At 39.4% G+C, this 26767-nt stretch overlaps 1 protein-coding gene across 1 annotated transcript in view; it reads left to right on the forward strand.

The window, feature by feature from the left end:
• Positions 1 to 18715: 18715 nt before the first annotated feature.
• Positions 18716 to 26767, forward strand: part of Grm3 (glutamate metabotropic receptor 3) — a 95278-nt gene continuing 87226 nt past the window's right edge. The window contains exon 1 of the mRNA XM_035451696.1: positions 18716 to 19183. Coding sequence (XP_035307587.1) covers positions 18716 to 19183 — 468 coding nt within the window. The remainder of the gene's footprint in view (positions 19184 to 26767) is intronic.

Below are 26767 nucleotides of genomic sequence, written 5' to 3' on the forward strand. Positions count from 1 at the left end.
TCTCTGTCTCTGTCTGTCTCTGTCTCTGTCTCTGTCTCTGTCTCTCTCTCTCTTCTTTTGGCCATTGTTCTCCCAAACATAGCATGGGGCCAATACAAGCTTTGTGTTTCCTAAAGCTGGTAGCCTCAAGTCCTATAATTAAATAATAGAACACTTCTTTTTTGCCTTGGTTTATCCTTACCAGTACCCCTAACTCCTCCTTTAAGTACCTATGCTCTCAGGAAGGGATAATACTGCCTAGTGGAAGGGAAATGTGGGCAGGGATGCTGAAGCATTTGGAGGAAAGTAACAGGCCCCTGGCTGAAACCAGAACATATACTGGAAGAGCGGAACACAGTATGTTACTTTCACATATGTTCTCAAATATAGTGCCACGTGCAGACAGAATTTTCATCCATGGCCAGGGACCATAAATAAGCTGAAAATAAGACCCTAAAATAGGAATTTTGAATAAGTCTCTTCCTCAGGGACTTAGATTCTTTATCTGAAAATTGAGCACATGAAAGATCAAACTGGGTGATGTCTGGGGCTTCAAATGGTAACAGTCCCTAATGTATAAATACACAAATTTCAAAAGGAAGGTCACAAGTTTAGTGGTGGTGTGTCCCGACCCTCAGGTCGTCAACCTGGGCAAGAGAGTCAGAGATAGGGAATGGAGACAAGAGACACAAAAAGAACGACCATAAGACAGGATTCTGATCAAGTGGCAAATTTTATTTTTCTCAGGCTAGCTTATATAGTCAGTAGAACAGGATATGGGAAGTGGTAGGATGGGTTATTTGTGCACCCGGAGTTAGTGTAGGCAGGATATTAGGAAATGACAAAGAGAGGATGTTTGGCAGGGTAAAGAGTTCATGAGTAAGAGGTCCAGGAAGGGTTGCCTAGGTGACTGAGCCTGTGGGTGGAGGACTGGGTAAAGTTGTTTCTTTACTTGAGCTGAGGTTCTAAGGAGCTTCTATGTAAAGGGTAATATATAACTATGTGGCTGGCAAGCATGGCCTAGGATCTCATGCCAAGCCCTGAGATCTTTGGCTCCCAACAGTGGTGGAAGGACAAAGAGCAACTTGAAGAAACAGATATGGACTAAATACCTCACTAGGGGTACTGTCAAATATCCCAGGGGATTGGGTTGCTGTGCAATGCTCACTGATTAACATAAAATCAACTAAAAACTCCCAAAAGAACATGGATCTTCTTTTGGCTCACCTGTTTTGCTGAGAGTTTCATTGTCCTGACAGTCTATATGTCAAGCCTGTATAAGGTAGTAATACATTCCAGAGGCTACGTTTAGAGCACCAATACACTGCCATGAACTTTCAAGCAAAGTCCAACCAGCATCCACAATATTTTAGAAAAGAAACACTTTTATTGCCTTTTCATATTTGAAAACAAAATAAAAGCTGATATCTCACATTTTAAAAAGTGGCTCATTTTCAAATTCTTTACTGTCAAAAGTTTTTCTACATAATGAAGAAATAATGTTTTTAAGTAATACTTGTTTTTTTTTTTTCGTCATACTTCAGTTTCCTCTGGGTAGTATAGAAAATATCATTTTTTGGTTGACATTTTTTGTACCCCATCATAGGGCCTATAAAACTGGAGCCCTTCCATTGTGGAATGGGTCCCTTGGTGGTTACAGAGATAGATTGTGGACAGTTCCCAGAATGTGTACCCCTGGGAAAATTTTGCCTACAATTTTGAAAGAATTGCAGGCAAGGGCTTTTGAAATTCCTCAAGGTTATTACCCCATATGTATGTTAAACAGTAGATGTAAATGTCTTATGCTAAGCACAAGTTAAGGAAACATCTGGACCAGTTGATGAGATTGGATCTAAAAGTGGCCTTTATGAGATGGCTAACAGATGCCAGATGCAGAAAAAGATTCACAGTCAGAGGTCCCCTTCTTAATCAGGATCATGCCCAAGTAATGGCCTAGAAGAACTTATCTAGATCTAAGCTGGAGCACATGTACATTTCTGACAATAACGCTGGCAGTAAGGAATAGAAGTAAAGACAACACCAATACCTCTAAAGACAGAGAAGGACTAGAGAGACAAAGTCGCTGAAGGTTCTAGCACATATCTTTTATCCATCTTTTAGATTTCCCTGGGACATGATGACACCATTCTCAAAGGAAAAGTTTTCAAAACAAAGTAAAAGAACTGGGAGTCAAATAAACCCATTCCATTGCTCAGTGACTGGGCTCATGACCAGTTACCATAATATAGTTTACTTACCTCTTTACAGCCAAAATTTTGACAAGAATCAGCAAGAAAGTAAAACAATTTCCTGTGAGTTTAAAATGATGTAACATGTCCCATAAGAATGAAGATAAGAAAACTCACATTTATTGTCAATAATAAAACAAAAAGTTATAATATTCATGTATTTCTTCAAAAGCCTTTATTGTATACTTGTTACCTGAAGAGTAATGCATTCTCTATCACAAAGAAAGATATTAACCTGCATAAATTTGCTGGAACTCATGGGATCAGATATGATAACTGTTTTGAGGGAAACTTGCCAGGTAACTTGTACCACAGCTTGCTTTATAACCAGAAACATGTTTTTGTAATAGAGACTGTGACCAAACACTTAACATAACTTTTCTCTCAAGTCATACAACTTGGACAAATCAAATGATGTAGGACTTACTGGTTCCACAGCTAACCAACTGAATTAATGTTTCCAGATTTGGAAAATAAAGCCACGCTGAGTTAAGAATGAAAAGTAAATATTGGGCCGGGCATTGGTGGCACACGCCTTTAATCCAGGCACTTGGGAGGCAGAGGCAGGCAGATCTCTGTAAGTGTGAGGCCAGCCTGTCTCATAAAGTAAATAAAATAAAATAAAATAAAAAGTAAAAAGGAGAAGGAAAATTTGGGAGCTTCATGCACTTATATGTGAGCTGACATAGAAAGGGTCAGTTCTCTATACGGTATTAGGAAGTGGGTAAGAAGGTAGAACAGAACCTAAGGTATTTGAGACTAATCATTGTGACATGCAGACCATTTGTAACTATCTTCTATAGGGTTTCTACTACTGTGATCGAACACCATGACCAAAAGCATGGAGAGGAAAAGGGTTTAATTCTTCTTACAGCTCTCAGATCATACCCCACCAGAGTATGGTGAGAGAAGTCTAATCAAGGCAGAAGCTGAAACAAGCCAGAAGGAACACTGGTTACTGGCTTCCTCTACATGACTTGCTCAGCCTGCCTTTTTTACACAACTCAGGATCACCTGTCTAAGGATGGCATCACTCCAATGGGCTGGACCCAGTCACATTAATTATTGATCAAGAAAATTCACTACAGACTTGCTTATAGGATAATCTAGGGGCAAGTTCATGTCCTCAATTCAGCTTCCTTCTTCCAAAATGCCTAGTTAGCAAAATCCTAACCAGGACAATAGCCGAGCCTCCTGAAAACAAGACAATGGAAATTAAGTAATCTTTGGTAATGTTCTATTCTTAGCATAATATCACAAGCACTTACTGGGCTTTAACCCAGGAGGAATGATGACAGACTCAGCAAGTTGGCTTTGAGTATATATTTTACTTCACACTCATATCAGAACAATACACACAAGCAGAATCAAAGTCCTAGGGGCCATATCCATTAGACTCACAATTGAGGTACCTGTCCAGAGCAGGGCCATGGCTGGTGACTTCTTAAGATTCCTCTGGATTTTCAAGCAGCAAGTCCACCAAGGTCTCTGGTCTTAGTGTCTGGTATCAGATTGGGGGCTCTCACCTTAGTTGACTGGCTTCTCAGGCAGAGGAGAGCTCCAGAACGTATCCTTCACACAGTCATGGTAGACTGCTTCTCAGTCCTGAGCTGGTCCTGGTCCTTACATGCCTTGCTTATCACACTCTGCCACACATGCACACTCTCATTCTTATCTCTAATAGTTGGGTAATGAGCCTATGCTCACTTTCCTAATTTCCTTCCATCCAGTCTTCAGCCTGTCTGGTTACATGCACCTTACACATAGAAATTGACTGAAATCTTTATTCAGAATGATTCAGAAGAAGGGGGCCCAGTTCATACCCTAAAGCCTTGCCACCACAAGAAAATCAGAAGAGCAGTGTATTCATTATTTTTATGTTGCAGCGATAAATAATCAGACAAAACTACTTAGGAGAGAAGGGTTTGTTCTGATGGATTCCTTCATCATGCCAGGATCGCATGGCAACAGGAGCATGCTGGCAATGTGATCAGGAAGCTGTCTCTTCACAGTTTCTCTCTACGCAAGAAGCAGAAAGGAAACAGGAAGTGAAGCTTACAAAACCACAAAGCCCACCTGCTGTGACACACTTTTTCCAGCAAGAATCCACCTCCTAAGGTTCCCTAATCTTCCTAAATTGTGCCTCCAACTGGAGACCAAACCAAGTGTTCAAATCCATGAGCCTAGAGGGAACAGTCTTCACTAAAACTCACAGCAAGCAGGGAAGAGAACACTTCATTTCCAAATTCTTTGGGCATTTTAAGATCCTTAGCTCCCATGAACATTGAGCAGTCTAGAATTTATTGGATGCACAGGAACTGTTGTGCCTAGAATTTGGAACCCCAAAAGAAACAGCCAACAAGGAGACGACTCACTGAATGCAAGGGCAAAGGTTTCTTTATTGACTCAAGGATACAAGCTACAGCAAGGACCCCATTCGTTTGGGAACAAATGGAGTGCCCACTTTCTTCTGAGGGGTGTTTTTATAAGGGAAAATTGTAGGGCTGGAAGCCCTAAGATTACAGAATTTCCATGGTTACACAGAACAGGTCAAAAGATTGTATGCTTACAATCAAGCAGGATGCTGCAAAGGAAATGAGTTGGTTAATTATCTCCTGGGCTGGGACTTTTATAATTGATAACTATCTGATCCTCTTTGGACCAGAGGAATGTGGACACCATTCTAGGGTGTGATATCGGGTCTAAGGGCTTGAGTCCTGTGGACCTTTGTTTAACCTTGTCTGCTGAGCTGCCTCAGAGCTTTCTTTTTGGGCTTTGGAGTCTGGGTTTTAGACTTTTATTAATTTTCCCCTTTCAGAACCAAAGTCCTGCCTCACATTACTCGGGAAAACAAGTGGTTCCCTAGGTCTCATCCTCCAAGAAGTATGCTGGAGTATTGTTATTAGAGGTTTCTGTTCATAAATGAAGAAATAAAGCTAAGTGGAACATTCAGACTCATAGAAATGTTTACAAAATGGCATGTTTCGTACATACATGTTTTATTTCAATGGGTTTTTAAAATCCTCTATATCAGTGGTTCTCAACCTGTGGTTCAAATGGTCCTTTCACAGGTATCTATCAGATATTTACATTATAATTCATAACAATATCAAAATTATAGTTTTGAAATAGCGACAAAAATAATTTTATGGTTGGGGATCACCACAACATGAGGAGCTGAATTCAAGGGTCTCAGCATTAGAAAACTTGAGAACTAATGCTCTATATTCTAAAGCCTTCTTTTTCCTTAAGAAATTCTCATTGAAAATTATGATTATATACGATGCATGATGGATTGTGAAAATATATGGATATGTGAAAATAGAGAGTCACTCACCCAAGCTGGTATGTCATAGTATTTCTCCACTATCATCTGAGATGCTCTGTCATAGTGTTTCCCCACTGTCTTCCTATTGGAATCTCTTTTAGAATGGGCACATCTATAAATTTATCATGAGCTGTGTGCTAGTAAATATTTAACAACAAGATCTTGGGGACTCACTGCAGGACTAATTTTCAGTGATTGTTGATTTCTGTAATGTAAATATCCCCAGCCAGTCCATTTTAAGTTGTCAGTAAATGCTACCAAACACAGATCTGAGGAGACATTTAGGTAATTGGCATCTGAAAACCTATACCAGCAGACTATAACACAATAATGTGTTTTCCCAATTTTTTTCAACAAAAAAAAACCCTGAAATTTTTATTTTAAGGTTATATGAAATGACCCAAAGTGTCCTATTATTAGAGGGGTACTTGACTGATGGCATTTTGATGCATGTTTGATGACATGAGGATAATTTTTAGCCTAAAAATCACATACTGTCTGTTATATTCAAATCAGCTTATATATGAATATAGATGGTAATTTATAAGTAAAAGGACTTGAAGAAGATCACTTGACTCTTCATGCTTAACCCCCGAACACTGAGGTACTGAAAATTTCACAGTGAAAAGTGTTTCTCTTTGAGACAAACATTGTCCCCTGGAGAAGGGGAAAGGGTCACAATCCCCTCAGCAAATTGACAGCATGGGAAGAGGGGGATAGGGAGCTACCAGAATGAGAAGGGAAGAAGAGGAAAGATACAGAGGTCATAAGGGAGCAGAAAGTTTGAGTCAGGTGAAGAAGAGAAGAAAGGATATGTGATAGGTAGGATTTTAGTTGGGAGGATGGTGGGGGAGGACTTGAGGGAGAAGGGAACTGGGACTGTCATGAAAATCAATCTTGTTTCTAATTCAAATAAAAAATGATAAAAAAAGAAAAAAGTGTTTCTCTTTTCTTAAAGCTATTATTTTTGGTCTATTTGGAAAATTGGTCATCCCTAAGTAGGTAATAAATCACTTATTATATATTTATACTTTGAAGATTAATTACTTAGTATATCTGAAAACGTTCTATCAAGTTTCCTGTTAGATATCAAAACACCTGAGGCTGGGTAAATTATGAGGAAAGGAGTTCATTTCACCTCTTCTTTCTAGTTATTTGAAAGTCTAAGGCCAAGTGGCCATACGGTGTGAGGGTTATGCCTTAATTCATTCCATGACAGAAATAAGAAAGGCAAGTGAAATCATGTCTATGAAAAGTAAAAGACACCTTAGAAAAATGAAAATCACTTTATAACACCCACTCCTACAGTAACTAATATAGTTCTGGAAGAGCAAGCTTACAAAGGAAAAGCAAAAGTCCTTTCATAAGGACTTTCCTCCTGTGACCCACAACCCTCCTGGAACCCATTTTCTAGCACTAAAACCTTGAGAACTTAGCATTCACAAAACATGGTAGATGACTCTGTTTGTATTAAGATGGTTAAAGCAGTGAAAACTCAAATCAAAACCTATGGGAGAGATAACTTTGAAACAGTAACTTTTTTCAGAAAATACTTTGCACAAACAGGATAACTCATTGGGGGTTTCATGGTACCCCCATGAGACTAGAGACAGTGCCAGAACCTTAGAAAGAAAGAAGCTTTGTAAATAAATGAAATAATCTATGAAAAACAGTGATCTTAGTTTAAGCACACAGTAGGTACTAATGGTTTTTACTAGTCTCCAGTGCAGTGGTTCTCAACCTTTGTAATGCGGCCAAACTTTTACAAATCTTCATGTTGTGGTGACCCCTAAACACAAAATTATTTTCATTGCTACTTTATAACCAGATATGCTACTGTATGAATCATAGTGAAACTATCTATGGGTTTTGATGGTCTTAGGCCACCGCTGTGAAAGCACTATTCAACCCCAGGTTGAGAACTGTTGCTCTAGGATTCATTTTGGTTTTGAAAGAAGGTCTTTCATGTGGCCCAGACTAGCCTCAAGCTTGTAGTCCTCCATGTAGTCACCCAAATATTGGGAAAGTGGGTGTGCCATTCCTTAACTACACCAATCTTTCCTTCATCAATGGAAGTGGCAACCAGAGAGACTCTGTTTTGGTTAATGTTATAACATTGTGACTGAGACAACTTAGGGAACATTTAATTGGGGACTTGCTTACAGCTTCAGAGGGTTAGTCCATTTCATCATCATGGGGAGCAGAGTCGCGCACGTACACACAAGAGAGAGAGAGAGGGAGGGAGGGAGGGAGGGAGAGAGACAGAGAGACAGAGAGACAGAGAGACAGAGACAGAGACAGAGAGACAGAGACAGAGACAGAGACAGAGACAGAGACCAGGCCTGGTATAAGCTTTTGAAACCTCAAAGCCCACCTCCAGTGACACACCTACTTCAAAAAATCTATAACTTCTGATCCTTCCCAAACATTCCAGTAATGGGGAGGCCAAGCATTCGAACATATGAACCTATGAAGGTTATTCTATTAACCCATTTCTATTAATCTGTGTATCTTCACGTGTTTTGGCTTACCATTGGTGCCCAGGTCTCTTGCTTTCTCAGAAGCCACATGGCATCTCCCTGACTCCCCCTACTGCCAGTCTCTATCCCTGTTTGAATTTCCCTCCTGACTAAATTCTGCCTGTCCATTGGACAAAACAGGTTTATTCATCATAGCTTTTTCTCTGACGGCATGAGTCTTTAATCTAAGACTTTAATCCAATACTAGCTAAGAAGCATAGCTAGTATTAAAGCGACAGCTGGTTCCATCCCATTCTTTGGCTTCCTCATTATCTAGCTTCATGGTAAAGGTACTGGTGGGAGCCAGGTCCATGTCACCAACAAGAAGCATACCAGCAGATGCCTGTAAACACCATTTAGGTGCTTGGTAGCAGGGCCTCTAAAAAGAGCTGTGTGGTTTTTGCTGCTAACTCTGAGTCAGGAAGCCTTTCTTAAAGGAGCTGTGCCTCTGATTGCCTCTACCAAATAGAGCCCACCTGAGAAAAATCATGTTACCATGAAGCCATGCTTGCATACATACAACAAGGAGGACATGAGGGAGCAGGAAGATTGAGTTGGAGAAGAATAGAGGAGAGCAAGAAAAGAGATACCTTAATAGAGGGAGCCATTATAGGTTTAAAGAGAAATCTACCACTAGGAAAATGTCCAGAAATCTACAAGGATGACCCCAACTAAGAATCTAAGCAATAGTGAAGAGGCTACCTTAAATGCCCTTCCCCTACAATGGAACTGATGACTACCTTATATGCCATCCTAGAGCCTCCATCCAGTAGCTGATGGAAGCAGAAGCAGAGACCCACAGCTAAGCACTGAACCAAACTCCTAGAATCCAGTTGCAGAGAGGAGGAGTGATGAGCAAAGGGGTCAAGTCCAGGCTGAGGAAACCCACAGAAACAACTGACCTGAACAAGGGGAACTCATAGTCCCCAGACGGACAGCTGGGAAACCAGCATAGGAGCTGAACCAGGCCCCCTGAACGTGTCAGTTAGGAAACCTGGGCAGTCTATGGGACCTCTGATAGTGGAACAGTATTTATCCCTAATGTAGGAATGAACTTTGGGAGCCCATTCCCCATAGGGGGATATTCTCTCAGACTTTGACACACAGGAGAGAGCCTAGGCCCTACTCCAAATGATGTGACAGACTTTGAAGATTCCTCCACAGAAGGTCTCACCCTCCCTGGGGAGCAGAAGGGGGTTGGGAAGGAGAGGGAACTGGGATTGATATGTAAAATAAAATTGTTTCTGATTTAATTGTAAAAATCTAGGGAAAAAAAAGAGAAAAGAAACCATGCTTGATTCTGTTCTTTTGTGCTTAGAATCCCTTCTTTAACTATTGCGAAGTTTTATGTGAAAATTCTTGCCAAAATTTTGGGTGCCACATGTAGACAGAAGTTTCTGTTCCATCCGATCTTGCAACTGTTTAGTCCCAAATAAGCACACATAGGCTTATATTAATTATAAACTGGCTAATGGCTCAGGCTTCTTATTGGCTAGCTCTCTCTTAATTATTAACCCATTTCTATCAATCTGTATCTCATCGTGGTCTTAGCCTGCTTCCTCACCAGCTTCATGGCATCTCTATCACTGTTTGGATTTTCCATCTGGTTAAATCCTGTCTGTCCATTGGCTGAAACAGCGTTATTCATCAACCAATAAGAGAAACATATATTCACAGCCTACAGAAGGACATCCACCATCACTCTTTCAAACCATCACAGATGCTATTTAGGAATCTTTCAATGGGAAGTGATAAGAATTATGTCCAACTGAGATGTTAAAAAGGAAGTCATTGTCTTGGCTAACTGAGAAATTCAAGCTAGCTTGGTAGCAAATATCATGGTATTAGTCTCATCATGTTCCCTGTATCTTTGCTCTGCATTTCTCTGGGTTTATTTTCATATAGACTCATGTCTCATGATGTATAAGATGGATGTCAGCTGTTCTGGCTTTCCACCCTCCCTCTCAGACACTCTGATAGAAAGGCAAGCTTTGTTCATACAAGTTCTCTGCTTTTGGTGAACTAGCCTCATTGGTAATCATTTGACCATGGGCTCATCTCAATTGTTACAATCAGGACACTTGATCCTAGTCAATCGCTTGATCAAATGCTGCCTGGAAACCCAAGAATGGACTCACTTCTCCTTGAGAATGTGTTTACTGATCTCTCAGAAATTTATGAAGTAGTTTCCAGAAAAATGGTAAAGGAACTCTAGATTGTCAAACTACAAGGAAAAGCCAATTGCTTCAGCTAATAAAGCTTTTATGTAACAACAAGCTGCCACTTAAACAACTAAATAAAATACTTCAAAATATAGGAAAGTAAAGCTTCTCCCCCATGCATCCAATGTCTTATTTGATGAGGAAATTCAAGAGTGATATTCAAAAGCTTTCCAAAATCAGCAAAACCCGGGGGCTGTGGCCACTGTTTTTAGTGAGTCATCGTTCACACTGTCAACCTGTGCATGTGCACAGGTTTACTCCTTTTTCCAAAATTTTCTCTTTATCTTTGGTTTTATTAGTGGAAGTATGGTTTGCTTATAATATGTAGTTTTGCTTATAATAATCCTATTCCCATTTGCTGATCTTGTTTGCTTTGAATTTGTATGTTTACCTGGAAATCTGGAAAATCACTATCCATTACCTCTTCATTCTTCCCTCTCCTTCTGAAATTTTGTGTATTGCATACATGTGTGGCCACTTAATATTTTCTAAGATGGAGACTTTACTCAATTTATTTTCAGTCCTTTCTTTTGTATTAGAGTGAATACTTTTATCACCTTCAACTTAACTATTTTGCCATTTCTAATCTGTCACTTCTCCCTCCCCCATGAAATCTTTATTTAGATATTGTACTTCTGAATTCTAGTATTTTAATACAGTATTTATTTTTAGTGTCACTTTTCTGCTGAGATTTGGCATGTACGCACTCGTTTCTTTAAGTCTTCCATCGTGTGTTTGAGTGTGAATTTAAAGTACTTGTCTGTGAATTGCAACATGTGGGTCATTCCAGGACTCTTTTCTAATGATGCTTTTTCACTTTCCCTTGGGTATCATCTCCTGGTGCCTTTTTTCTTTCTCTCACACCTTCTCCTCTTTCTTCTCCTCTTTCTTCCCTCATTTCTTCCCAAAAGTTGTTTGAACATTGTTTACTTCACATTTCTGTTGTGATCTGTTATTTTCATTGCATTTGTACCAAATTTATACAGATTGTTTTCTTTGTTCCAATTGCCCAATCACATGTCTTCCAACTGTTTACAATGTTTTAGTATTATAGGTAATTTAAAGACTTGTAAAGTATATGTGAAGGTATGGATAGTGTACGCAGTACTGTGTCATTGTTCAAGGGAGTCAAGCATCTGAGGACCTTGTTATCTGCAGGGAATCCTAAGTCCAAATCCTTGAAGGTATAGAGGAATGACCATGCATGACCTCTGATGTCAGCAGGTACCTCTCAAGTCTGATAAGTCTGCTGTATCCCACACCAGACAATTTCCTGCACTGCTCCATCTCTATGCAGCTCTAGTCCCTGAAAATTGTAACTTCAGAATCATAGAACTCCAGACTCTACATGGCAGGAGGTGAGAGCCCCTTGCAGTGTCCAGAGAGTAGCCATGGGGTTTTCCTATTGTACTTCCATATATTAGTCAATCCAAGCAACAGAAAAGAGGGTACCTTAAATGCCCTCCCTTGATAATGAGATTGATATCTGACTTATATGCCACCAGATAGCCCTCATCCAGCAGCTGGTGGAAGCAGACGCTGACCTCCACAACTTATCACTGAACTGAACTAGAATCCAGATGCAGAGAAGGACGAATGATAAGCAAAGGGGTCCTGACCAGGCTGGTGAAACCCACAGAAACAGGTGACCTGAACATCAGGGAACTCCTGCTCCCCAGACTGATAGCTGGGATGCCAGCATGGGACTGATCCAGACCCCAGGAACATGGATTTCATTGAGGAAACCTTCGAAATCTATAGGACCTCCTATAGTTGTTCAGTACTTATCCCTAGCATAGGTGTGGACTTTGGGAGCCTATTCCACATAGAGGAATACTCCCTGAGCCAAGACACACGGGGGTGGGCCTAGGTCCTATCCCAAAGGATATGATAGACTCTGATGACACCCTATGGAAGGCCTCACCATCCAGGGGGAGAAGAAAGGATATGTGATAGGTAGGGCTTTAGTTGGTGAGTGGAGGGTGGTAGGGGAGGGGGGGGTGGCGGGGGGGAGGGGGGAGAAGGGAACTGGGATTTCCATGTAAAACAATCTTGCTTCTAATTCAAATAAAAAAAAATCTGAAAAAAGAAGACTCAGCTTAAATTCAAACAATAAAGATAACTATGTAATTTAAAAAAAAATCCTTTTTGTTAATAGAGAAATGGACTTTTCTCCTCCTAAAGTCATCAATTTCTCTATCATTTCAATTAGTCTCAGATTCTTTTATCTTCAGTAGAAATGACTCAGGCCCATTGGAGAAGCTCTCCTAAATTAAGTCACACTATTCAACCTAAGTTTTGGTTATCTAAATCTCTGTATTTGTTGTGGAATTTCAAACAGTCTTGACCTTGAGAACTTTGACTGAAGGTAGGACTCTTTCTCCATCTGCAAATTCTAACTCACAGCCCTGGGCCCTACTCTTTCACTTGGTCCATGTCAGCAGTCTTGCTCCCAGTGTCTGCTAGATGAGTTATGTGGGTGATTTTCTGGTTTCTCCAAATTGTCTCAACTTTTCCAGAGCTAAAGTATACTTCCTCTAAACATTAAACAACTTAACGAAAAAACTATTTGAGGCAAATTTCTCCAGTTGAATTCCAGCTTTTCATTCATCTATTTTACCATCTGAATGAAACCCCAGAATTGTTCAAATCTCTTGACCTGTCTCTCATATATATAGATGCTGCTTGGAATTTACTTAACAAATATTTGTTAACAGTGTTAAGATGTTATAAAACGTACAACAGTTCCCAGGGCATTGCCCTTAATTGATAGATAGTTGTTCAAAATGTAATGGAGAAACAGAACAAAAGAACTTTTAACTTCAAATTATTTAGCCCTGGTGGGGTAGTTTGGTGCATAAAGTACTTGCTATCAAAGCGTGAGAACCTGAATCCATGTCTCCAAAACTCACATAGAAGCTGAGTCCTCATATGAAGGCAGAGATCCCTGGGACATACTGAATAGCTTGACTAGAAAGACATGGTTCAATGAGAGACTCTGCCTTCATAAATGAAGTAAATAGACAGGGCAAAGACACTGGACTTCAACTTCAAGCCTTCACATGCAAACCTTCACAATACACATATAAATAATGAAATAAAAACTAAACATTTAAATGAAACAAAACAATATGAAACCCTCAAGATAAACCTAGTAGATAATATATGGGAACTCCTTATCAATATTGTAAGACAACAAAGGGAGACAATTTAGACCACTGGTTCTCAACCTATGAATCGAGACATTTTTGACAAATCTCTATCTCCAAAATTATTTGTATTATGATTTAAAACAGTAGCAAAATTACAGTAATGAAGTAGTGAAGAAAATAATTTTATGGTGGGGGGTCTGGTCCCAACCTGTGGAGATCCATATTAAAGTATTGTAGCGTTAGAAGGGTTGAGAATGACTTGACCTTCTCAAAACAGGTTTTTAATCGTCAGGTATTTGTAATAGTTTCTATGTCTACTTTCAGAGGCTATGACACGGCTACCCAAGCAAAACAACTAAGGGAGGAAAATGTATTTTTGTTCACAGTCTCAGAGGTTTCAATCAAAGGTCACCCGACTCTAGTGTCATTAAATCCATGTATACTGAGGGGCAAGCACCCTGGTGGACAGACAGCAGGCAGCAGAATGCCTGCAATGGCTTAGGGGATTACCTAATGGCAACAACATAACAAGACAGGGACCGACAAGAAGGGCAAAGCACCTTTCGAAAACATACCCTAGTGACCAACTTCTGCCCATCAGACCCACCTTCTACTTTCACCACCTCCGATTATGCCATCATAGTATGAATTCACCAGAGCATTTATCGATTGATTAGGTCAGAACCACCAAGATTCCAACACTTCCCAACAGCCCATCTGCCTATTCGATGACAACTAAGCACCTCATAATGAGTCTGTGGGGGACAGTTCATATCAAAACATAAAAGCTTCTCAAAGACCTCTGGAATATTACCCATTTGCCCTCTTCTTTACCTCAGCACCTTATCTCAGCAAAAGAAAGGAATTTGTAGTCATATTATTATTATGTACTCTGGTACTTAAATGCCAGTATAGCTGTAACATCGCTCTATTCTAGGGAAAAAAGGAAGTATAAGAACAAGAGCCATGTCTTTTGTTGCCTATAAATCTAGCATCTGAAAAAATTGTAGCAACAATCAAATTGAGTATGTGAGGCTAACAAACTTTTTTCTGACTTTTTGGGTAGACAGCGTATGAGCATTCTATGAAATCCATCAGTTTCTTAGGGAGGATATTTCTGAGGGAAAGTGAGTGTGGTTTCAGGCATTGTACCTCCCAGATAAACCCTCTTCTTTCTTCCCTCTGGATAAACTACTTATTCATTGAGTCAAAGTGGGTTTCAGTTCCTACACCAACTCCCCAGGCAAAGCCAGGGGAGAAAGGAAAATACATATTAGCATACACAAAGTACAGAAGTGTTTTTTGCCCACATATTCCAGGGGTTATATTCATAGCACACCTCTGAGATTGCATTAATGCAGTGATTAATAAAACATTACTGAGCAGGTTGCCTACAGAGAGGCCTACGCATGCTTGTTTATAGTTGACACATCACTCATCATCCCTGAATGGAGAATTTAGTAGAGCTGCAATCCTTCAGCTGCATATGAATGTGGCTGAGCAGGGAACCTATTTGTCTAGGGACCCAGCTGCTTTCAGATTTATAATGGATAGGACCTGAGAAGAAGTGGTTGCTGCCCTTCCCACAATCCGATAAGCTGTTACACAGAGATAAACATTTGCATTGAATTAAGCATGTTCATCTATTTTTCAATCTTAAGTTTTAATTGCCTCTCTCAATTTTTAGGGCTTCACTTTAAGTAATGCTAACTATTTCTAAATTATACACAGATATTAATAGTTTTAAATTCTACTTTAAGGGAAAAGTAAATAAGAAAATTCTTAGAGAGTAAGTTTAAGCACTACTTTAATTGATTGTTAAATTGTAATTGTGTTAGACTACATTATATATTACTGAAAGATGCCTATGTCATATGGCCTAAATATAACTACTTTGTATGAAATTATTAGTCAGCTTTACTGATAATCTGAATATCTAAGTTTTCAACTAATATAATGTTCAATTTATATAGCATAAGTCCTTTGTGTTGAATACTTAATAATAATAATGTCCACACTAAAGGAAACTCACAGCATTCTTACCTATAGAATTTTTTAAATGATGGAGCTACTTGGCAAAAACAGAAATACTTTTCTGTTACTCTTGACATATATACACATTTTAAGATTCAAGAATGTGACTTGAAAACCAAGACAACATTATTTACTTTGCAATCAAATAATATGTTAGTTGTCTAACTCATGTTCTCATAATATACAGTAAATATTCAAAAAATATTTGCCTGAGCCAATGAATCTCTGAATCTTTGAAATAGGACAATATGCAAGCTGCCCTTGACCTAAAAACCTAGAAGTAAGTGTATGTCCGCTTATGGTTTCATAGAAATCCCAATGCATTGCTACTTCCAAACCCAAAGAAAACATCTTTGCTTGCTTGTATGTGGTTTCTATGCCTTATCGAAAATGCTCAGGGGCAGACTTATTTTAGATTTCAGATTCTTGGGAATATTTTAGAATATTCACAGATTCAAAATAGAATCCAAATCCAAACATGAAGCTCATTTGTCCTTCATATACACATTATACTCATTCCTTGAAGCAATGTTTTAGTTAATATTCCTGTGCTTGGATTGTAGCCCATTACATGTACTTAGGAGTATACTTTTATTGTGCTATGTGCTGTATCAATCCTCAAGCTATAGATAAGATAGCATTTCATATTTTTAAACTTAGAATTCTCAAACTATAAAAATTCTCAAACATTCCCTTATTTTGTACCAGTTAACTGTAGTCTTATCATGGAAATATGCAAAGAGGGAAGGGCACCTGGTAATTAGATAGTTAATGAGATTAAAACCTTTCCTCTTTTACACCTTTTTGCCATCCTTTGAGTTAAAAGAGTATAGTTTATTTTTAAATGCAGTTGTCATAGATGTGTGCAACCCTTCACAAAACATTTATTGAATATCTTCTGGAATGTAGGCAGGTTATCAAGTCCTAAATACACAAAAATAGCACACACACACACACACACACACACACACACACACACACACACACACTCCCCACCTGTCAAGCAATCATGCCTGTATGTGCTATCACCTTTAAAAGTCATGTAATCATTCCCCTGAGATGTTCTTACTTTTCAACAGGCAATTAGGCTTTCAGCATTCTATAAGGTCATCTTTCTTCTTTCAGGAGTCGGTGTCAAACTCCCTTCACATTCAAAATCTGTCAGTATTTTTCTAAAGATACATAGTAAACCTTCTCTGAATTAATTATTCTCTCTGATTAGACGAATAAAACCATGATTTTACAGAGCAATTCCTGCATCTTTATTATTAGTGATAACGATGAGTGCCTTTGCCTCTTAGTGATGGCACTTACACTTCAAAGAGAACTGTATACAAGATCAATGGAACCAGACATTGATATGTAACCACAATCTAAAAACAGCTCTCTGGCACCAACTTTGAAAAGAAATTATTGTTTTAAGAATTCCTGGTGCCCTGTGGCAGAGTGCCACGGGCTTGAGGTGAACCTTGAGCATTCCAGTGGCTGCTGCCATCATCACAGAAACTCACACCTAAACAAATGAACTTAGCAAAACTCCAATAAGTCTGTGTCTCAAGAAAACATTTCATCCTTTGCCCAAGTGGTGAAAGTACCAGGAAGCTCGACTTTAAAGGAGACGTGTCAGAAATGTTGAAGGAAGCACCAGACTGACCCCATCTTGAAATTCTCACTGGATCTTTTTTCTTCTTAGTACTTTCAAAGCCCTAAAGTCTGTATTATATCATTTATTCCCAAGGAGCACATAAGGAAGGAAATACAGAAATATAACAGCAATAGCTAATATTTCTTGAACAAGTTTCAGCAAGCATACTGCACGGAAGTGTGGGAATTTGACTGGGAAAGGTAAATACAAAAAGCAAATAGAAAAATACTTCCGGTGTTTATCCAATGCCTATTGAGTCTCAATATCATACGTATTTGGAGGGTAGAAAATCAGAGCATTCACCAAGAAGTAACAGCAGAAGCAAAAGGGAGAGATACTCATGCATACCTGTCCCTCCCCTAAAATGCCCATAGTCCAATAGTCCAGCAAAAGATTTGAAAGCAGGTGTGGGGCAAAGTTGACAGCCATGGTAAGCTGTAAGACTAGAGCACACTCCAGGGACAAGGTCACGGAGCCCTGAGAAACACTCCAGTAAAGAAGTCAGTTTTTAAACCAGAAGACAAGAGAAGGTTTATATACTGGTACAAAAACGGACCACACTATACAGTAATGAAATCTGTACATTAGAACATCTCTTCCAGGAGACACCGTTCAGAATATTAACATTTGCTAATTTATCTGAGAGTGTGCCAGTACTGTCCAATCTTACAATTCACTGTGTAAGTCCAGAACCACGATCATTGCAATCCTTGTGAGGAATTAAATATAAGGCCACAAGATGACTTGCCAAATACTAGCCACAAAAAGCAGCCACTAGCAAACACACCTAAGCTGAGTGATTTTTAACTTGAGAAAGGGCTTTCTTTCCCTAAGTCATAAAAGGGTGTTCTGAGAGCTGGTGACAGTTCTACTGAGGCCACTGCCATGCTGTGCTGCAGATGACAGGAACTCAGCATCATGAACAGAGAGGGCTGTGGCTTCAAAGAGGTTTAGCAGGGAGATTCCTCAGTTCTTATGGCTAATTGAAGAGTTGAAAAAAGTGAATGGCCAGGACACTCAATGGCAGATTTCTGACTTGAGAACCTAGATACAGATATAAGAGTACATTTATTACATGTAGACTTTGGGGGTATTTGAAAGACATGTGGCTAAAACTACTCAACAAGTCATCAGTGTTGGATTTTAGAAATCATTTAAATGGCAGTTCAAGCCACAAACACAGGGGAGTTAACACAAAAATGGGGAATAAGAAGTGGGAGGGGGCATAGTTATTAGATTTGAAGTGTATCCAGAAGTAAAATAAAAACATAAAGGCAGTTAAGTACCAGAAGATAATAATAAATATATCAATAAAGACCCATTAAAATAAGTATCAGAGTTGGTTTGTTAAATTTATGAACCCATCAAAGGTCTTACTGAGAAACATCTATATAATTATTGTTGTTTTTAAGTCATTTTTTGTTCATATAACTTTTATCTCTTTAGGAATTTGGTGAAGGGCTCTTTTAGCCCAGCCCTCCCTTATTTGAAGGACAGGCCAAAGATTCCACTTGGAAATGAAAGAAGACTAGTAAACAACATTGGCTCCACCCAGTGATATTTCCAAGAGATACAGAAACGGGATTCATGAAGATGTTGACAAGACTCCAAATTCTTATTTTAGCTTTGTTTTCAAAGGGATTTTTACTCTCATTAGGAGACCACAACTTTATGAGGAGAGAAATTAAAATAGAAGGTGACCTTGTTTTAGGTGGTTTATTTCCTATTAATGAAAAAGGCACTGGAACCGAAGAGTGTGGGCGAATCAATGAAGACCGGGGTATCCAACGCCTGGAAGCCATGTTGTTTGCTATTGATGAAATCAACAAAGACAATTACTTGCTACCAGGAGTGAAGCTGGGTGTTCACATTTTGGATACGTGTTCCAGGGATACCTATGCATTAGAGCAGTCATTGGAGTTTGTTAGGGCATCTTTGACTAAAGTGGATGAAGCTGAATATATGTGTCCTGATGGATCATATGCTATTCAAGAAAACATCCCACTGCTCATTGCAGGAGTCATTGGTGGTTCATACAGCAGTGTTTCCATACAGGTAAGACTAACAAGTGCTACTGCAAACAGCTGTGTCTCTTTTCTTTTAGGTTGCCGGGGAACAGAATTAGATGGTGCTAATAATTTCATCAACGAATGATATTAACAATTTAATTTTTAGTTTCTTAATGATATGTCTTAATATAGAACATTCAACCACTGAAATATACTTTGAAGTATATCACATAACAAGAATAAACTGCTCCCAAGTTTAGTGGCTTGATGCAATTATTTATTAATATAAAATTTGAAGATGAGCTAGAGTGAATGAGTAGAGACTCAGTTATAGAAGGTTCTGCCCAGGTTGTCTCCTTTCTTCTTCCTGTAATCAGTGATCTAGCTTCACAATGACTTTATAGTGACGTCAAAGATGCAGCAAGATGCAAGTACAACTATTTAAGCTCCTTCCAAACTTCTCTGCTATATTGTATCTGTTACTATCCCATCAGCAGAAGCAACTCACAAATGCCCACAGTACAAATGATGCAAAGGCAAAGGTATATAACATGGTCCTTATAAGTTGAATTATATTTGGACCTATTCATGCTATGAATCACAAGAAGGCATGGTGTCTCTGACCTTTATTTTTCACACAATTTTTTGCTCTTTAATTCAGAGAATAAAAATACAAAGGATATTACCAGCCTGGTCTTGACCCCTTTGCTCATCACTCCTCCTTCTCTGCAACTGGATTCCAGTTCAGTTCAGTGTTTAGCTGTGGGTGTCTGCTTCTACTTCCATCAGCTGCTGGAGGAAGACTATAGGATGACATATAAATTTGTCAAAAATCTCATTATCAGGAGAGGGCATTTAAGGTAGCCTCCCCTTTGTTGCGTAGATTGTTAGTTGGTGCCATCCTTGTAGATCCCCAGACATTTCCCTAGTGCCTGATTTCTCTTTAAGCCTATAATGGCTCCCTCTATTATAGTATCTCCCTCTATTATAGAGTATATTGCTCTCCTCTATTCTTCCCCCAACTCAACCTTTCTGCTCCCTCATGTCCTCCCCACCCCTCAGAAACAGCTTACCTGAATAAGGGGGAGATATTTGGCCCCAGACTGATAGTTTCGAAACCAGCATGGGACTGATCCAGGCCCCATGAACTTGGGTGTCAGTGAGGAGGCCTCAGAAATATATGGGGCCTCTCTGTAGTAGATCAGTACTTATCCCTAGCATAGCAATGGACTTTGGGAGACCATTCCACATAGAGGGATACTCCCTGAGCCTGGACACATGTAGGAGAGCCTAGGCCCTATCCCAAAGGATATGACAGACTCTGAAGACCCCCTCCATGGAAGGCCTAACCCTTCATGGGGAGCAGAAACGATATGGGATAGGTAGGGTATTAGTTGGTTGGTCAGGGGATGAGGGGAGGGAGAGGGAACTGGGATTGACATGTAAAACAATCTTGTTTCTAATTTAACTTAAAATATGGAGAAAAAAATATAAAGGGTTTCTCAGTGAAAGTATGTTCAGAGACACCAAATGATTACCAGCAATCAAAGGAGAGAGAATTTACCATGCAATATAAATTAAATAAAAAGCTGACAACTGCTCTCATAACTTCATTAGAGAAAGACTCCTTCAATGCTCACTCAAATAGCCACAGAATTTTAGAACTGAAAAGGTCCAAGAAGTCATCCAGCTCAATTTCCTCATTTTCCCAATTCCCCAAAATATTGGCTGCACAAAAACTCCTGTTGGTGGACAGAATGAGAGCTAGACCTTAGACTGATCTTTTGTGCTCTTTTAGCAACCCCATATGAATTCTATATGCTACTTGAAGTATGATATTTTTTTCTGGTGAGAGCACTAATGTCACAATAATAGGAGTCCATGATTCTAAGAAGCACCATACTCTGCCTCCTAATAAATTACTATAATAAAAACCTAAGCACTGAAGGAGGTGATATGATATGTTCTTTATATGTCACAAACCCACTTAAAGAGACTCTATTTGCATTGGCATAGCCTTATTTTTATATTCCAGATTTGTGGCACTTAAAATTCTGTGTATAATCCTGTGCTGTTCTAAATGAGCTATTTCAAATTTCTTTCCTTCTTCAGAGCACATAGTCATATTATGAGTAATTAGGATAATTGGTTTTTCATAAACACCCTTTAACTTTATTAGTAGGGTAGAAAATATTGCACATCTCAGAGCAGATCATGTAAATTTTGCAATTACTTTTATACTTGAGTCACAAGACGAGAAAATTCCTGTTTGAAAAGGAGAAAATTTAAGGTCTATATCTGAAACACTTCAGTAACAATTGCACCAACCAAGGATCAAACATTTTCCCAAGTACTCATACCCAGTGTTGTTCTCAATAAAGGATTGCATATATGGTGTTTGGAACATTTGTTTTCCCCTACAGTAAGTTTTACTCTAAATATGTCCATAATTATTTATTGTAATTATTTAACAAGCTACCTTATAAATATTTATCCTATTTGACCTTGTTCTTTTGATACTATGCACTCTTCAGAAGAAGTCAGGCTAGTTTTTTGGGGAAAGAAAAGACATTTGTACATGAAAATTCCTATATGTATTATCTAGAGAAGCTGTGTCTTCCATATCAAAATACCTGATTTGCTATTGCTTCACTGGCTGTGGGCTCAGTACCACTGTGAAGTAACAGTGACTAACTGAGGAAGTGTTCACAGGATACATAAGGTAAGAAATGAAGATGACCTACACGATGGAAATTGCACCAGGAAACAGGTGATCAGGCACATACAAAACAATGTGAGTGATCACAGCATCTTCACAGGCTGGTCAGAAAGGTATGGCAAATGCTCATCTGCAAGGAGCCAAAGAATTCATATAAGAAGAAGGGATGAGAACGCAGCAGAAATAGCTCAGTTGGGAGAGCATTAGACTGAAGAATAAGGGATGAGCTAGAGAGGAAATGACAGGGCACCAGACTCTGTTCTTTCTAGGAATTTAAAACACTGCTGTACATTAGCAAGAAAACACTTGTAGAGATATAAATTCCCTGAGTATCTTTTATGTGTGTCAACATCTGTGTCCATGACTTCTGTAGTCATCCATCCTGGTGAGTGGTGACTGTGGTGACAACACGAAGCTGATAGTGCTGCCCTAAATCTTTAAATATGTAGACTTCCTGAATAGGCGCTGAAAGTTTGAACTCAAAGAGAATAAAACAAAGTAGAAACAAATGAGCACAAATCCATAATGTGATGTTAAGCACCTACCATCTAATTACAGCATGCAGGCACAGACAGGCCAGAGCCCAAAGTTCCATGTTGAAAAACAAGCTATTGAGAAAGGATCTTAGGAAGTGACATTCTGTGTCTTCCCTTATGTGGTTCCCTCAGATGTTTACATAGTATAATGTTCCTGTCTTGGTGACTTTTGCATTTGTGTGACAGAGGGACATGTTAGAGACACCTTTTAAAAGAAAAGGTGCATTTTATCTCATGGTTTCAGATGGTCTCCATCCACCTTGATGAGGAATACATGGTAATTTCAAGCCTCTGGGAACATGGGATACAGACTTCCCATCATAGTAGAACAGAAAGCAGAAAAAATTAAGGCAGACTAAGGGCCAGGCAAATGTCTATCCCTCAGGTGACTTCTGCCATCTAAGCCCCACCTCCTGAAGGTCCACAGCCCCTTCCAACAGCTGGTGAGCTAGGCAACAAGCTTTCAAAACTCTATCTTGTGGGGGATATCTCCAATTCAATTCTTAACAGGTCCCCCATTTGAACTGAATGACTTTATTGTCCAAATTGCTTCAAAGGGTATTTCCTCCCCAGCTTCATCTTCAGGATGTGAGACTCTCTAAGGCAGCAAAGGATGCACCTCCCAAGATGTTAGCTCGTATTGTTAGGCAGTATTGGTAAAATATACATGGAATGCAAGATTCCTAATGAGTTGTTGGGTTAAGCTGTATCGCCATCAATGAAGACTTGGATAATTATTCTCCCAATATACTCATTAAGGACACAGAGTGGTAGTCCCTTTATAAAGCAGCCAAATTGATTTCTTAATTCAGTCATCAATGAATGCAGGCATCCAAATGCTTCTACATGAGCAAATATACTTGGGGGATCTATCCACACCCTCCAGTGAGCAGGCTTCTTTTCAAAGCATTTTGAAGACTGTCCTGCTGTCCTCTATAAGCCTACAAGTGTCTCACTTCAGGGAATAGTGTTTCAAGAAGAGATTCGGGTCGATTGCCTTCATCTAGGCAATTGTCTTTATGGCACTTACTTAGGAGCAGTGTTTATGCTTGTGCTGTTTCCAATGAGCTACAGTTAGCTACTGAGATGCCCTGCCAAAATGCTTTTCCTTCAAATGTTTCTAAAAGGTTAGAAGACACAATGTTTCCCTGGCTAACCATTAACTGTTTGGACCATCTTTTACCTGGCATGACAGGTGAAAGAGGACCTGGTTAGTGCGTTGCCCTGGAGTGCTAAGGCAACCTCAGAAAAACTGAGATTTGAGTTAAATAGCCTCTAAAAGTTGAGCTCTTAGAAAGGGCAAAATTTTGACTTGAAAGAATGTGTGGTGCTGCTATTAGTCGACAGCACAATAGGAAGAGGCCAAAAATAATGATGAGCAAAAAAAGAGTGGAGTGGAACAAGAGAAAGATTTTTTGTTCCATTTAAACAGATAAGCTGTTTTACCACCACCTTTGGCAAGATGCTTTCTTATATACTACTGGGTCGTAGCTACAGACTTTCATACACAAAATGCTATTCTCATTTTCTACCTAAACTATAATGTCCTTACCCATAGTCTGATGCATTATCCACTGGCCCTGCACATTATGTCCTTACAAAATCCTACTCTTTCATCCTCAGCTCAAATTCTGTCCTCATTGAGAAACAGTTCCTAAGCTCCTTCTAATTTCCTCAGTTCTAGTTCATTTAATGATTTGTTCATTTACATTCCTATTAAGGAATCACGTGTATTTCTCTTTGTGCTGCCAGCACCTGAAATAGGGTCTCTGAAAGACAGGGTGTAAACGTGTTCAACAAATTCCAAGAATTAACATATGATAACCTGTTACCCCTTCAACACATGGAAAACCTCCAAATGAGTTTTGGACTGGGGTCCCCACCATTACCCTCGATTTTTGATCATTCTGCAGGCTCATGGGTAAGAACTGAGCATTTTCCTAAATAGGAAAACTGAGTGTCAAATACAAGACAGATGAGGATGTGACCACTGTCTTTACAGTGGCCACAAGATGCCTTCATCTGAGAGCTTCTTTCAGGATTACATGTCATTAAGCTCTCAGACAGACAAGTCCAAGACAACGCCCATCTGGATAACTAAAACCATGGCAGATAAGACAAGAGCCCCATCCTAGACTTCACCTGGCTGAGTGTGATCTTTCCACGGAAAGATTATATACAGAGCTGGACCTGGTGATATAAACCTGTAATTTCAGAGGCAGAAATAGGAGAACTGCAAATTCAAGGCCAGTTTGAATTACAGAATGAATACAAGGTTAGCCTGAGCAAATCAGCAAGAGCCTAGAGGAAAACTGAACACAAGCAAACAGGCTATAGATACAGCTCCATGGCAGAAGTGTTGTCTAGCATGCATCAGGTCCAAGGTAGCAAATATATATATATATATATATTATATATATATATATATATATATATATATATTTGACAGGTACTCTAATACTATTTAGCTGACACAAGGAAATAGGAGTACAATTCTGGTCTCGGGAAACAAAGGACAGCACTCAAATTTGTTTACTAATTTATTAGTGGAAAAACTAAGCTGCATTTAATGAGTTTAATATTGCAACTATGTTTATGGCAGGAAACTGCTAAATGTTCATTGTGTCCCTTTAGAAAACATTCAATACAGTGATTAAAATTCTGAGTGCAACCTAAGAGTTATTTAATCCTTCACATCTAAGATGGTGACATCAGTAGTACTTGGCTCAGGGCGTTCATTTTTCAACCTGTTCATTTTTGTTGTTGTTTTGCTTCTTTAGATAACTCTAGGCCATTCAAGAGGAATAGTTTCAAGAGGAACCAAGACAATAAAAGATGGCACTAAGTTGGAATTGCTATAAATTTAGGATATTCCACCCTTTGCATCCAATGTCATGTGCTCATTATTTCCTCTCGAGGTATAGGTGCTCAAAACATACTACTCAGAAGCTGTCTCAGATAGAGTCACTGTATTTCCTCCTCAGCATTCCCATTCCAGAGCAAACTCATGAGGCTAATTTTTTTCTTTTTTTAAAATTTGAATTAGAAACAAGATTGTTTTACATGTCAATCGAAGTTCCCTCTCCCTCCCCTCCTTCCCTACCCCCCCCCCAAATAAAACCTTACTTATCAAGTACCCTTTCTGCTCTCCAGGGAGGGTGAGGGCTTCCATAGGGGATCATCAGAGTCTATCATATCCTTTGGGATAGGACCTAGGCCCACCCCCGTGTGTCTTGGCTCAGGAAGTAACCCTCTATGTGGAATGGGCTCCCAAAGTCCACACCTATGCTATGGATAAGTACTGATCTACTACAGGAGACCCCATAGATTTCCAAGGTCTCCTCATTGACACCCATGTTTCTGGGGTCTGGATCAGTCCTGTGATGGTTTCCCAGCTATCAGTTTGGGGACCAAGAGTTCCCCGATGTTCAGGTCAGCTGTTTCTGTGTGTTTCACCAGCCCGGTCTGGACCCCTTTGCTCATCACTCCTCCTTCTCTGCATCTGGATTCCAGTTCAGTTCAGTGTTTAGCTGTGGATGTCTGTTTCTACTTCTACCAGCTGCTGGATGAAGGCTATAGGATGGCATATAAGTCAGTCAGCAATCTCATTATTAGGGGAGAGCATTTAAGCTACCCTCTCCTCTGTTGCTTAGATTGTTAGCTGGTGTCATCTTTGTAGATTTACAAACATTTCCCTAGTGCCTGATTTCTCTGTAAACCTAAAATGTCTCCCTCTATTATGGTATCTCCATTCTTGTTATCATCTATCCTTCCCTTGACTCAACCTTTCTGCTCCCTCATTTCCTCCTGACCCCTCCTTTTCTCCCCTTATCATTCTCCCCTCCCCCCAAGCTCCCAATTTGCTCAGTAGATCTTGTCTATTGCTCTTGCTTGGCTTTACAAAAGAAAGGGCAATGCTGTTCAGGGGCTTTGTCACAGGAAGGGAGGCACCAGCAATAGCAGTTAAAAGTGCTTCTGCTAACATTGCTTCATTGTAGAAAACTCTCACCAGAGGTAATTACCTAAGATACACTATATTTCCCTTTGCTTTTAGGATAATTTGTTCCTTAATTAATTCTCCTTTTTGTTCTATATTTATTAGGAAACTACTCTAGTGAGAGACAAGAGGCTGCCACCCAGACAACTATGCATAGGGTATGAATTCACCAGGAAAGAATAGCCTTTGGCTTTGAACCATGTTTAAACTACAGATCTCAGTCTGTGATGGACATCATGGGATGAAAAACAAAGAGGACAGATATTCCTAAAATATTAGCAAATGCTTTGTGATTACAGCTTACTAAGCAAACTAGTTGAAATAAGGCTCCTGACACATTTAGCTAAACCTAAGAAATGATTGTTTTAATGACACAGT

Source organism: Cricetulus griseus (assembly GCF_003668045.3).
Source record: "Cricetulus griseus strain 17A/GY chromosome 1 unlocalized genomic scaffold, alternate assembly CriGri-PICRH-1.0 chr1_0, whole genome shotgun sequence".
NCBI lineage: Eukaryota > Metazoa > Chordata > Mammalia > Rodentia > Cricetidae > Cricetulus > Cricetulus griseus.